The 14,079-nt window shown below is 37.6% G+C and overlaps 1 protein-coding gene across 1 annotated transcript in view; it reads right to left on the reverse strand.

Moving 5' to 3' along the window:
• Positions 1–14,079, reverse strand: part of DNAH6 (dynein axonemal heavy chain 6) — a 248,121-nt gene that overhangs the window by 109,110 nt on the left and 124,932 nt on the right. The window contains exons 42-45 of the mRNA XM_019756389.3: positions 10,648–10,819; positions 6,535–6,681; positions 5,925–5,998; positions 4,014–4,168 (exon numbers count right to left, since the gene is read on the reverse strand). Coding sequence (XP_019611948.3) covers positions 4,014–4,168; positions 5,925–5,998; positions 6,535–6,681; positions 10,648–10,819 — 548 coding nt within the window. The remainder of the gene's footprint in view (positions 1–4,013; positions 4,169–5,924; positions 5,999–6,534; positions 6,682–10,647; positions 10,820–14,079) is intronic.

Raw genomic sequence — 14,079 nt, forward strand, 5'->3', positions numbered from 1 at the left:
TCAGATTGAGAGAGAGAAAGAGAGAGAGAAAAAACAAAAGAGATTGCATTAAAAACAAATAGATAATAAATTAGGGTAGCATAAATGTGGAGGTTAAATCCATGTTTTAAAATAATATTTAATTTTACAGGATTGTGGAGGCAAATATAAGTGTTAAAGGCATAATGTTTAACTATATTTGCCATAATGTAATTTTGTAAAAAAATATGTGCTTATATATTTGAAAGCAGCACACAATTTTAAGAGTGGTTGTCTCTTGGTGAGGAGGTGGAATTATGAGTAATGTTTTTCTAAATATTCTGTAGTGAGTGTTTTTAGCATATAATCAGGAAAATAATCACTATTTTTTAAAATAAAAAAGGATATATTTCTGCTTTGTAGGAAATATAAAGATGCCTTCCTTATGCAATAGTTCTATCATCAAAAAGATCTTGGTAATATGAATTTTTATAAATAAAATTATGTGAGAAAAGGAGACAAACATGTCATTTCTTGTTCTAACAATCTCTGAAATTCAGTACGCTTTTACCAAATCATCTATATTGAAGGAATCAACTTCTAGAAAACTTAAGTAAGAACTTTGAGTTAGAGAATGTTGATTCAACAGTTCTATGTGTCATCATCTTTGGTGGTGGGGCTAGGAGCTGTGTAGCCTCAGCATAGAATGGGGAGTCTACCAAGGACGTATTTTGAAAAGTGCTCCTCCAGGACAAAGCATAGACTCCTAGGTCATTATTCAGGATCTTCTAAAACAAGAATCAAACATTCAAACTTGTGTCCTCCAGTTGTGCACCTTCTCCTGCCCCTCAGGTGTTCTTTCCCTGCCCTGACTGCCTTGATGACACTGCTTTGTCTAGAACAGCAGAACAATGGTCTGGGGGCCAAACCTTGCCCGATGACTGTTGCTGTTGTTGTTTTTTAAATTTTTTATGGCCTATGAGCTAAGAATTATTTTTAGATTTTTAAATGGTTGACAAAAAATAAAAAAATGAGTAATATTTTATATGTGAAAATCATATGACATTCTCACATTAGTGTCCCTAAATAAAGTTTTATTGGAACACAGCCATGCTCATTCATTCACTTATGGAAGGTGGCCGCTTTTGTGTTAGAATGGCAGTGTTGGGTAGTTGTGACAGGGACCGCATAATCTGCAGAGCCTAAAATAAAATATTTACCTTCTGGCTCTTTACAAAACAAGGTCCTCAACAACTTTCCCTCACATCTTTTGCCAACTCCTCCCCTACAGTAAAGAAGACCCACAAGCACCATTTCCATTGCTATGCCTCTATTGCAATGCATCTCTAACAGAAGACACACCAGATCATGTTTGCTATTTCTCTTCAGCTACCTATGTGTATACAAAATTGAGGCTGAATAGACATATAATAATGTTTCATTTTGTTTTCCATAATGCACTTGTACTTTATGTTACTCTTTCCTTGTTTCATTTACATTATAGTTATTTGCTATTTCCGTGTGAGATTATTGGAAACAAATGATTTGTCCACTCTGCTTCCCAGTGTTATTTTACATAGATCAAGGGATAGAAAACTCTCCCCATTTAAAAATCCTCCAAAGTTACATAATCTCTCCTGTCATAGGAGGAGATGGCTCTTCTAAGTAGTGGTTTATATTTTAATAGAAAGATCCATTCTACCGTTCTTGCAGTGTGGCGACAACTTTGGGGACATTGTAATAGATAAACTGCCCTGTTCAAATTGCCCTTTGAAAGCATAGGCCTGAAGTAAGAACATTTTTTTTTTCTCAGTTGGGAAGTCTTTTGTCCAATTATCCTCTGGAAAACAAACAAACAAACTAAAATGTCATCAGCAAATAGAAATGTAGTCTCTGCTAAATTCCTGAATATTTAGTAACTGCCTCATAACTCATGTTCATAATGAAGCCCTGCTCATCAGCAGGGTGTTTGAAAGCTCTTATGACAAGTAGAAACTTGTTTCCTCTAATTCCTTACTACTGATCCTCTTTAGAGAAAAAGAGAACACTCTACATCGTTATTCACCCGGCAGTCCTGGGTGTATCTGAAAACCAAATCTCCCCCATTCTACAAATGATTTTAAATTTCCCCCGGTAATATTTTAAGCAAACCTCGAGTAGCCTGGTGGTTCCCTTTCACAAAAGTAAGAAGGATTATAAATACTATTAAGTTGACTTTGCCTATCGTCTGGTTTACTCTCCAGGAAGTTTCTCAGCCCAGCATACTGGCATTATTTTTTTCTTTTCAGGCTTAGGGCCTGCCTGAGCTATGGGAATAAAAGTTGTTAGGAGATAATGCGTGGGTATGTTGGCAGGGGGATTGATGGGAAGCAAGTTGTATCTTGACAACCCAATGATAAATATTGTGTTACAACACTTGAAAATAGCAGAAGTATAGGAGAGGTGAAAGACTTGATTTGCTTATGGTTTACTGAAAAAATCCTGGGGATTTAATGTCAGTCTTAACGAGGTCCAACATTAAAATGTAGTTGACAAGGGAAGAAAACAAAGCCATTAAGATCTTGTTATGGTAGTAGACCATGGGAAATCCTGTCCTTGCACACGTTTTACTCTGCTTATTCCACAGAATATTATATCAAATCTGGGTATCACATTTTAAGTGGAACATTGAAAAATTATAAATTGCTCAGTATGTTGACGGGTGGAAATAATCTCTAAGAGGCAATAGTAAAAGACCTGGGATCATTACGCCTGGAGAAGATAAAGCTAACAGGAGCTTGGTATTCATTTTCAAATATTTGGAGGGCTGTCATGACAAAGAGTAGATCCATTTTGGGAGGAGATACCTGCAGCAGAGTTAGAGTCCAAGCACTGGGTGCGATCCCCCAGCCTGCCACTCAGTAGTTAGAGGACTTTAGACAGTTTACCTAGTCTCTCTGTGGCACATGACATTGTCCAAATATGGCTGCGATAGTGTTTTTGGTCCTTGCTCTTTGACCCTACCGAGAGATATAGTCTCTGTGAAACTGGGTGGTTTCACAGAAGTGATGCTTTGTGACTTCCAAGGCTAACTTGTGAAAGGCCATTGGGCTTCTGCGTGGCTCTCTCTCGGGGCATTAGTCTTTGGAGCCCTGAGCCAGCCTGGAAGAAGCCTGCAGAGAGATGTGGAGTCCGCATGGAGGCAGAGATGTGTCAGGCGCCCAGGTGCTATCTGCCTGCAACTGTGTGAGAGAACCCAAGACAGGACCACTGGCAGCCAGGAGAGACAATAAAAAAAAATGAAGCCACCAAGTATTACACTGGCTTATTATATAGCAACAGGCCACTGAACATTCTCTGAGATTTATTTGTGGAGAGATTAAGATAGTGAGCCACAGAGAGGTGTTATCACAGTTAAATGGGATACTCCCATATCATGGTTTTATAGTCACATTGAGTACCATTATTATTACTGCTTGACAGGGTGAAACTGGTAGCAGAAGTCACAGCGAGCAGATTTTGACTTACCCTTGAAGGGTCATTTTGACACATAATTGTCCAATAGGACATGAACCACTTTAAGAAGTGGTGTGTGATCCAAGGACTGTAAATATTGAGGCTGGATATCTAGGTGACAGAGATGTCTCTCAAAGGATACCTGCAATGGGTAAGAGTCAGACTCACAAGCAGATGGAATCTGTGCTCCTTGCATTCAACCTGTTTTGCTATAATCTTGAAACACTCTTTCTTTAGGCATGCATAGAATCAGCCTTGTTATACTGTACATGTATCTCTGGGAACACCTTAGATAGTTTTTTGTAACAATTCAAGACATTTAAAATAAACAAAAACAATCTATTAAGGTTTAGCAAAGATAATAGCCCCTGAGATTCCACAGAAAATTAATGCATATATTTAAAATATATAAAAAAATAACTTTTAAATTATAGCAAGATTTGTTATAGACCTTCATCCATCCAGCAATTTATTTAAAGAGTTTTACACAACTGGATCCTTACCTTTTAATACAAAACAAATTAGATGAATACATTATTGGGCACATTAGAGTACTATACCTTGAAACATGTTCTATAGCATCCTGGAAGAACACCAACTTTACTTCCTTGGGATTTATGAGGTTATAATCATCAAGATAGTCCTGTAGAACATTCGCGATTTTCTCCATGTCAGGCAGGTCAACATAAATCCGATCACTCCTATCTGCTCCAAACTATAAGATGATTTATGGGAGAAGAACCGAGATGGATCAATTCTGATATAGAAATATATATGTAACATACATGACCTTAGGAGGGAACATTACATTTTACCTATGTTGCCATTTATTTAATCATTTGCATAAATATAAATCCCTTCATCCATGCATATATATGCTACAAGAGACTAAAGAAAGTCAGATTTTTGTGGCTAACCGAAAATCCATTTCATTTAACTTCTTCAAGTGATACATTGGAATTTCAGTTTTACTTGCAATAATATTCACACAGGAGGAGCTCAGAAATAGGCTTTAAATTAAAAAATTTTTTTTCACTATACCTTACTCTGGTTTCATAATTTTGCTCTTAGGTTGTTTTCATCACAAAAGCTAAATGGGTTGAAAATTATGAATGGCAGACTGTTATAGTTATAAAAAATCATGCCAGAATTATATATAGTTTTACACAGCAGTCATCTGATTAAATAAATCACTGAGAATAAAATGTGGCGCAAACTATAGGAACTGAGGTCTTGTTTGGACTTCTGGATGAGGTCTTTTCTTTACTGTAGCAACTGCCCTGGGGGCATTTTCATTTGGAACCTCTGACTAAAATAGATGTAGGCAATGCAAGAAAAGTGCAACTGCTTCTTTCCTTTCCTGTATTCCCCCTGTTTGATGATAATGTTATTGGAAACACACAGGAAATACAATAACTACCAGAAAATAAATTTTGGACTCTGAAAAAAAAAAGAAAATGAAGGAAGAAGGAGGGGAAAAATTTTTTTTTGGACTTTGTGTTTAGTAATACATTTAAATAGCTCTATTTCACACAAATAAATTTTCTCTTTTTATGTTTGTCAGGGGTTAGCAGAGTAGTGAGGCATTGTATACATATAATAGGAAGACAGTTCATTTGTTTAAACAGCACTGATCGAGAGCCTGCTCTATACCTAGCTCTGCGCAGGAAGCTGGGGATTTAGGGTCAACAAAACAGATGGGGCTCTTCCCTCCTGCAGACACTAGGAATGTTCAACCCACACAAGAGTTAACTTGTAAAACATGATGACTGTCTGTGAGCAAAGGCAAGGTGGTTAGATGGAACACTTATTCTAGGCAGGTCCATAGGGCAAAATTGGGTCCGTGTGTAGATGTTGTTGGGGCGGGGGCAAACTTGAGGAACTTAATACAAGGAAATTTTTACTACTAATTAGAGCTACCCTAAAATGAAGAGGGCAGTACTGCTAACTAATGGACTTCCCATTAGTAACTAATGGGAACACAGGTACACAGAGTATAAAAGGGGAGTCCAGTCCTGAGTTGAGACCAAGTCTCCCTACAAATTGAATACCTGATGGGTCTCTGATTCAAACTACTATCAAAGTGAATGCAACTAGATCAGGAGTTAGCAATATTTTTCCTTAAAGGGCCAGATATAAATATTTTAGTCTTTACAGGCCGTATAGGCTCTGTTACTACTCCTCTACTCAGCCTTGTAATGTGAAAGTAACCACATAAATAGTATACAGTCAAATGGAATGGGCGTTACTGTGTTCCTATAGAACTTTATTTACAAAAATGGGCAGTGGGCAGATTTGGCCTATGGGCCATAGTTTGTTGACCCTTCGTCTAGATCTTTAATCTTCACTGGTGCAAAGTTCTTGTAGAATATAAACTTGAACTTTGTAATCTTCAAAGGATTATGTTTATAACTGTAATATTTATATAATTATAATCTTCAAATGTAGTCAAGTCAGTACAACATACTTGCCTTAATGAAATCTCCAAATATGATGGGACTTGTTAAAAAATATTCTACATCAATTGCAATTCCAAAATGTTTGTCTATTCAAAAAACACAAAATTATAATAAGATGAATGCAGTATTATTTTAATAATAAATATACAAAATAATATTAGCTATTACTTTACTTAGAAGCCTTAATTTGTATATGAAACTGAGAGGAGCCACATTAGCACCATACAACTTTAGTTTAGTTGATAATCGCCCAGATTTAAGATTAAGAAATATTATTATTAATGAATATTTTATTAAATAATAGATATTGAATACATATTAAGTAAATATGAAGTACTTTAGAAATATTCTGGCTTCTTATCAGACAAAATGCTGTTTCTCCTACTTTTCCTCCTCTAATTAAAATTATATACTGAGTTTAAAATATTAATCCTTCTTGAATTTCAATACAATGATTTTTATAATATTTATATTTTTTATATATTTGATTTATCAAAGAAAAAACTTTTACTCATGAATGACTAAAACTCATTTTGCTTTACCCTATGTAAGCTCATTTTAATTTTCCTTTATATGGCTTTTCTACTAAAAAAAAAGCGGCTAAATAAAGATTGATACTTACTGGCCATTTCTGTCAAAATAACATGGAAATAGTCCTTATCTTCATTATTAATCAGACGATCATGGAAGACTCTTTGACATTCATGGCAAAAGAGTCTAAATATCTGCATTTCTTCTCTTATTGTTCCTGGATCGCACTGGAGTATACCTGTTTTTAAGAAAAGGAAAATTCTATATTTGTGGAATCTATAGTGTTAGTTTAATTAACTAGAAGATCCTTAAGTCCAAATTAATCACCACACTACGAGAAATAGGTGCTTCCCTGGTGGATATACACATATAATAATAGTGACCTCTTTTTTTGACAGCAAAACTGAGACACATTACCTGATACAATATTTTTTGTTGTTTTGTGATGTTTCTTTAAGTGAACACGTGAAGTGGTCAAACGTCACAGTGTAAGCATATTCATCTCATTATTACATTCAGCTGCATTACATTATGTGAAGCGTGTCATTTTTAATATACCGTATACTTTTCATCTAGCAACTTTCTTTCCCTCCCAACCTTTACACTGTCTTCAAAATATCAATTCCTTCTCTTATTCTTCCTCAACGTTCGGACCTCATCAAATACCCCCTGGCCCTTCTTGCTTCTACTCAAATTATTCTGAGTACTCTTTGTATTACTCTAAATTGCAATTACAAACACAGTTCTAACAATTTCAAGTTACAACAAAAGCCGTGCTGAATAGCAATCCAGGAAGTGGTCATTCTTCACGGGGACCCTTCACATGGGCCTCCTCATAGGGTGCAGAGGGGACGGGGGATCCCTACAATGCACACAGGTACACACAGCAGACAGGGTGCACTGTGCAACATAGTAGGTACCATTCATGCTGTGTTGGAATAATAGGGCATTTCTATAGATAATAATGTTACATTTTTTACTTTTGCAGCTCACATTGTGTGTGTGTGTGTGTGTGTGTGTGTGTGTGTGTGTGTGATGTTTCTTGAAATGCTTAAAGATTTAATTACTTTCAGCTACTATTTATAGAAAAAAGGGTATTTCTGGGACATTTTGATAAAATGTGGGCACAAGGGGACAGATACTCAAAAATGGGATGTCCTAAATACTTTATGATGTATTATTGTCAGGGATAAAATGCATCCTGAATTTTGAGGCTCAGAGAATATCTAAAAAGTAGGAATAGAAAGACGTGGGGGAAGGATAATAAATAAATGACTAGATGAGACAAGGTCTGAGCACCAGGAAATGATTCCAAGGTAATTAACTAAAGAAACAAAGCCATGTTCCAATGTTTTCTAGGAAAGATGAGTTTATGAATCCAAGGATTGAGCTGCTAACATCGGAGGGTAAAATTTTAGTGGAGGACGAATACAAATTATTGTGTCATCCTGTGGCAAGGGTGGTGTACCATCTTCAAGGGTTCCCAGGCTCCTGAAGTGGGAGGAAGTTTACACGGCAGGAAAAGGAAAAGAGAGTTGCAGAGCCATCAGAATGGGAGTTGGAAAGATAAGGGACCTGTGGTGAGAACTGAGCATTAGGGAGGGGGAAATGAGGTAGTCAGGGTTCTTCAAGCCAAGCCTCAGCGCCTACCATCAGCCCTTATCTCCTACCATGTTTCCCCGAAAATAAGACCTAGCTGGACCATCAGCTTTAAGGCGTCTTTTGGAGCAAAAATTAATATAAGACCCAGTCTTATTTTAATATAATATAAGACCTGGTCTTATTTTAATATAAGACCCGATCTTATATAAGACCGGGTTTTATAATAATTTTTGCTCCAAAAGACGCATCGGAGCTGATGGTCTGGCTAGGTGTTATTTTCGGGGAAACATGGTAGTTCATTCCCTGCCTTGTTAATACACAGCAGCTCTCATCTGTGTTTGGTAATGCATTAGATTTTGATGAGGACAGAAAAGGAAGCTGGATTTCAGAGAGCCAAGTCTTTGCTTTACATGGAAGTGCTCGATAGCTTTCACTTATGCCACTTCATAGATATTTAAAACATGCTCATGTACTTTAGTTTGTATGAATCTTTGTTGAGAATACAATATTAAGAGTGGTTTAGAACCAAGAGAACTGGACGGGGAGTCAGCACTGGATGAGAACAGAGCAGATCACTGAGCAACTAAGAGTTGGTGTCCTTGTGTACAAAATAAGGTGAGGACTTGGTACACTAAGTATTGTAAAAGATTTCTTTCAGTTCTGACATTCTATGACATTCATTCATTCATTCATTCATTCATTCATTCATTCATTCATGCATGCATGCATTCAGTGCCAGGCATGATTCTAGGCACTGGGGATGCAGTGGTGAACTAAACAAACAGCTCTGACATTCTATTAAGAGAGACAGAGACATAAACATGTATGCAGATAAATATCTAGGATATGATTTCAGGTAGTAAGTGCTATGAAGGGACATAGAGGGGAAGAGGAGGAGAAGGAGGTGATATTTGAACAAGGAATGAGTCATGTGGATATCTGAGGTAAGAACATTCCAAGAGAAGTATAGAGGCCCCCGGGTGGGCCCTATTTCAGGAGCAGCAAGAAGGTGGCAGAGTGAGGAGGAAAGTGGTAGGCAATGATGGCAGGCAGGTAGCCCTTCTATCTTTGACTGGTGACGCCTGGGTCCATATCTCACAGACCCTCAGTCCCATGGCATGTGATAGGAAAGCAGACTCAGGAGTGTCTGAATCGGGGATACCTCTGGCTGCTATGTGGAGGGCAGAGCTGGTTTTAAGGTAAGGTAAGTGAGCAGCCTGGATGCAGGAGACCAGAAACAGAGAGGAGACTGTTACTGTGAGAAATCCTGGTGAGATATTACACTAGTTTGGGCTACAGTGGTGGTGGATGGAGTGGTGAGCAAGGGTTAGGTTTGGGATATATTTTGAAGATAAATCCATCAGGGATTTTGGTGATGGATTGGATGGGAATCATCAAAAAATGAGAACACTCCAAGGTTTGTGGCCAGAGCAACTAATGGTAGTGTCCTTATCTGGGTCGGGGTACACATGGCTGGGAGGAGGGATAAAGCTAGAATTCAGTTTCAGACGTGCCAAGTTTAAGAACTCCAACTGGATATCTAAGTGAGGTTGTTGAGAAGGGAGTTGGATATACAGATCAGATACATAGAGGAGAGGGAAGCTGCAGGTAGACATTCAAGCATTGTCTAAGAATAGATGCATTTAACATCATAGAATTGATGGATAACTTAGGGGCTATGTGTAGATAAAAAAGAGGATAGAAGACAGAGCCTTGGGGCACCCTAACATTTTGAGGTAGGGAAGAAGAGGGACAGCCATCAAAACAGACGGAGCAGCAGCAGCCAATGAGAGAGGAGGGAACCCAGGAGCGTATGCCCTAGTAGATCAGAGAGGGAAGGATCTCAAGAGAGAGGGAGGGGGACGTTGTGACTAATACTGCTGAGAGGTTCAGGTTCAGACTGAGAACGGACTGAAGAATTTGGGAAGGTAGAGAGGTGGGGAAGAGAAGCTTAGTGCAGTGTCATGTATAAAAGCTTAATTGGGGGTATATTAAAGAGAGAACTGGAGAAAGTATGGCGACAGCAAGACCACTCTTTAATGCTCTTTTTAGAAAGAGCAGAGAAAATGGGGAGGTAGCAATAGGGGGATATGGAGTCTCAAGAGAATTATTTTTTAAGATGGGAGGTATTGTAGCAGGTTTTTATGTTGTTAGGAATGATCCAATAGAAGAGGGAGCATTGATGATGCAGAAGACGAGCATGAATCATAAGGGCAAAATCCTTGACGAGGCAGGAGGGGCTGGGATTCAGTGCCAGAGGGGATATTGAGAGGAGCAGGGACAGCTCAGCCACTGAGTAGGAGGGAAGGCAGATGCAGGTTGTCTGGGAGACTTTGAAGGTAAGACAGCTCTGGTGTGACTGCTTCTATTTTTTTCAATGAAATAAGGTAGGTCATCAACTGGAAGTGAGAAGTAGGAGGGGATATTGGCTGTTTGAGGGAATCTGTGAAGTAGTCAGCCTGGAGTGGGAGGTGGAGAGTGACTTGAACAGGGATATGTAATGGGATTTCCAGCAAGTCACAGACACCCATTTACGTGTGATTTGGGGTGAATGGAAATCAAGGGAGGGTGAAGGTCACAGAATGAGGGGTCGATACACTACCTTGCACACATTTGGATAAATCCCTCAAATTAAAGACGTAATGGGACTTGGCTGGTGTTGGCAGAAGATCAACACTCATTCTGTTATAAATCTCAACTGAAGCTTCAACAATGTTGGATGCGGTTTGCTTGACAGCTGGTGGGAAGTCACTTAGGAAGCCATTTAAGATGGCCTAGAACCAGAAACATAGTAGGAGAGGGTTAGATTTTATTTTTCCACCAAAAACATATCTTTCAAATGTTCCAGATTTGGTACTTTTTCTAATAATAACTAGGAAGCTGAATTCTAATGCAAGGACATCTGGGTGTTAAACTGTTCCATTCATTTAAGAATATGTTCTCAAAAATGGGTTCATGCCTTCTGTGACTGGTGATGCCTGGACAGCATTCATATCTGAGTAGTAAACTTACCATGAACTTACTCTCAAGTAATTTAGACTGATGCTTGCTGTGGGACCAGAGGGTCTTCATGGAGTGCCCAGACTCATCTGGAAACGAACTGAAGTCCTCTCTGATTTTTATGAGTGAATGACCAACAAGTCTATAGACTTTCTTCTTCATGTATATTTAAAGTGCAACTTACTCATAACTACCGTCTGCCCACTCTTCAGCTTCCCCATCTCAGTATATGGCCCTACTCTCTGCTCAGATCAGGAACTTGGAAGTCTCTTTTGATACCTTCCATTCTCTGTCCTCACAATCAATTTTGAATACATTTCTTGAATCTGTTTCCCCAGACATTACCCCATTTGACTCTTTTTCATCTGGGCTTCTTCACTCCCTCCTTCTTCCACTGGCCTCTCCATGTCCACTCTTGGCTCCCTCTGTTACCTTTAATCCTGCATTCAGGCACTGCACCCCTGTCAGTCCATGCTCTGCTCCTGCCCAGCCTCTTCACCTCCCCCCTCTCCCCATTGCTCACTGTGTCCCAGCCACACTGGCCTTACCACCCAGACTGTCTCCTCCATCAGGGTCTCTGCTCATGACTCCTCCCTCCCAGTCCCCACCCCCACATGGCTGTCTGCTTGGGAGGAACTTTCTCCTTCTTTATGTTTCAGGTTACATGCCATCTCTTCAGAGAGGTCTTCCCTGACTACCCTATTTAAAAGAAGTCCTCTCCTCAGTCTCTCATGGCTCTCTGATCTCCTCATATACAACTTGCCACAATCTGAAAGTTATATATTAGTTAGCCTCCTATCCCCAGTTGCTTAGGAAATCATTATAGATTTTTAAACAGATAAATTCCCATCACCATTAACCTTGGCGTTTCTCATGGAAGAAGCACGCATATCAATGCTTGCAAGTCGGTCCTTGTGACTTTAGATTTGGGGCTTACATATGAGATACTTTGAAATAAACCGAAGTATTTGTTTTCAGTAATCCCACTGTTAGACATTAGTTTTAGCAGCTTATGAGGACTAGCTATCTTTTTGAGCTACCTGCCCTTCTGGGCTCCTAATATGAGTTTAACATTCTCCATATGGCCTGCATTTTGAGTAGAACATACAAGTCACGTTTGACTTCAGCAATTGCAAGAGGTGCTCAAAGTGGTTACCATCAGCATCGAGACACTTCTGATTACTGCAAGCTACTGCTTGAGCAACGTTGACCAAAGTGTCCACTTGTATACATTTTTTGGCTCCCCCATATATGTATATACCAGGGTGCCAAGCCAATGTATACACATGACTTGTATTCATCTTTTGTTATCGGTATATATTGAGTATTACAATTATAATACAGTTTCTTCCTTTCTTAAAATGTGTATACATTTTTTGGTACCCTCTGTGTGTGTGTGTGTGTGTGTGTGTGTGTGTGTGTGTATAATATGTAATATGTAGTTATATGTATATAACTACAGCTTTATATGTGCATGGCTATTATATATTAGTTTATTCATCTGTTTATTATCTGTCTCCATGGTGGAAGCTCCATAAGAATAAGGATGAAACCTGCTTTGTTTAAAATAATATACCAATGTCTGGCACATACTGTATTTCCCTGAAAATAAGACCTAGTCAGACCATCAGCTCTAATGCATCTTTTGAGGCAAAAATTAATATAAGACCCGTTCTTATATTATATTATATTATATTATATTATATTATATTATATTATATTATATTAAAGACCCGGTCTTACATTATATTAAAATAAGACCCGGTATAATATAATATAATATAATATAATATAATACAATATAATATGTTATAATATAACATGTTATATTATAATATAACATGTTATATTATATTACAATATAATATAATATAAGACTGGGTCTTATTTGAATATAAGACCCAGTCTTATATAATATAATATAATATAATATAATATAATATAATATAATATAATATAATATAATATAGTATAATATAATATAATACCGGGTCTTATATTAATTTTTGCTTCAAAAGACGCATTAGAGCTGATGGTCCAGCTAGGTCTTATTTTCGGGAAAACATGGTAGTAGATGCTCAGTAAATACTTCTTTAATGAATGAATGAAGAGCTACTAAACTGATATTCATAAATTAAAATGAGCATGTCATGGTAGAATTTACTGAGGACCACAGTTTGGTATTCTATTAGGTTGGTGCAAAAGTCATTGCAGTTTAAAAATAATTGCAAAAACTGCAATGACTTTGCACCAACCTAATATTTAAAGGTCTGGCTTATGTGACATGTTTGCCAACTATGAAAATCTTCTCTTAAGAATATACACACAAGATTGAGCCAGAATTGCCACAGTTTTTGGGAAGGATGCTTTGGCACGAGGCCATCATTAGTATTCTATGGAGTTTACCATTGTTTTCAATCACTGCTGTTATATTGTTATAATTAAAAATTACATCTAATTTAGTGACAATATTATCAATTTAATTTGTTGTGTGTGGTTTAGTTTACCCTTAGAGTGTATAGTGATGCATATTTTTGGCATATAAATTTCCAATAAGTAAACACTAAGATGTGTATGAATTGTGGTTTAAATATGAGTTACTCAGAGCTATACATACTCCAAATCTGTGTAAAATATAAACCGTAATTAGTGGTAAACTCCCTGGATATCTGTGCTGTTTAACTAACTTGCAGCTATCAAAGAAAAATACAGTGATATTACTGATTGATTTAGAGCTAATACATGATTAAAAACATTATATATATACTATAAACATGCTACATATGTATACCACTTAGACTTCTAGGCTTCTTTTATACAGCAAAAATAAACCAATCTATATAGGTTGTTAACAAAAAATTTACTTTAACTTGTTAATTTTGCTTTTCTTTAATTCTCGATTATCCCCTGAGTTCTTTCTCCTCCATACAATGACAAAGGACAGGGAAGGTGGGCAGTGAATGCTTGGGACCTCCTTAGATGGGTTGTGATTAAAAATGTAGTTTGGGATTCACGGATCTAGAGCAAGTCGTTT

The sequence above is a fragment of the Rhinolophus sinicus genome, chromosome 2 (assembly GCF_057876585.1).
Source record: "Rhinolophus sinicus isolate RSI-liver-muscle chromosome 2, RSI-T2T, whole genome shotgun sequence".
Lineage (NCBI taxonomy): Eukaryota > Metazoa > Chordata > Mammalia > Chiroptera > Rhinolophidae > Rhinolophus > Rhinolophus sinicus.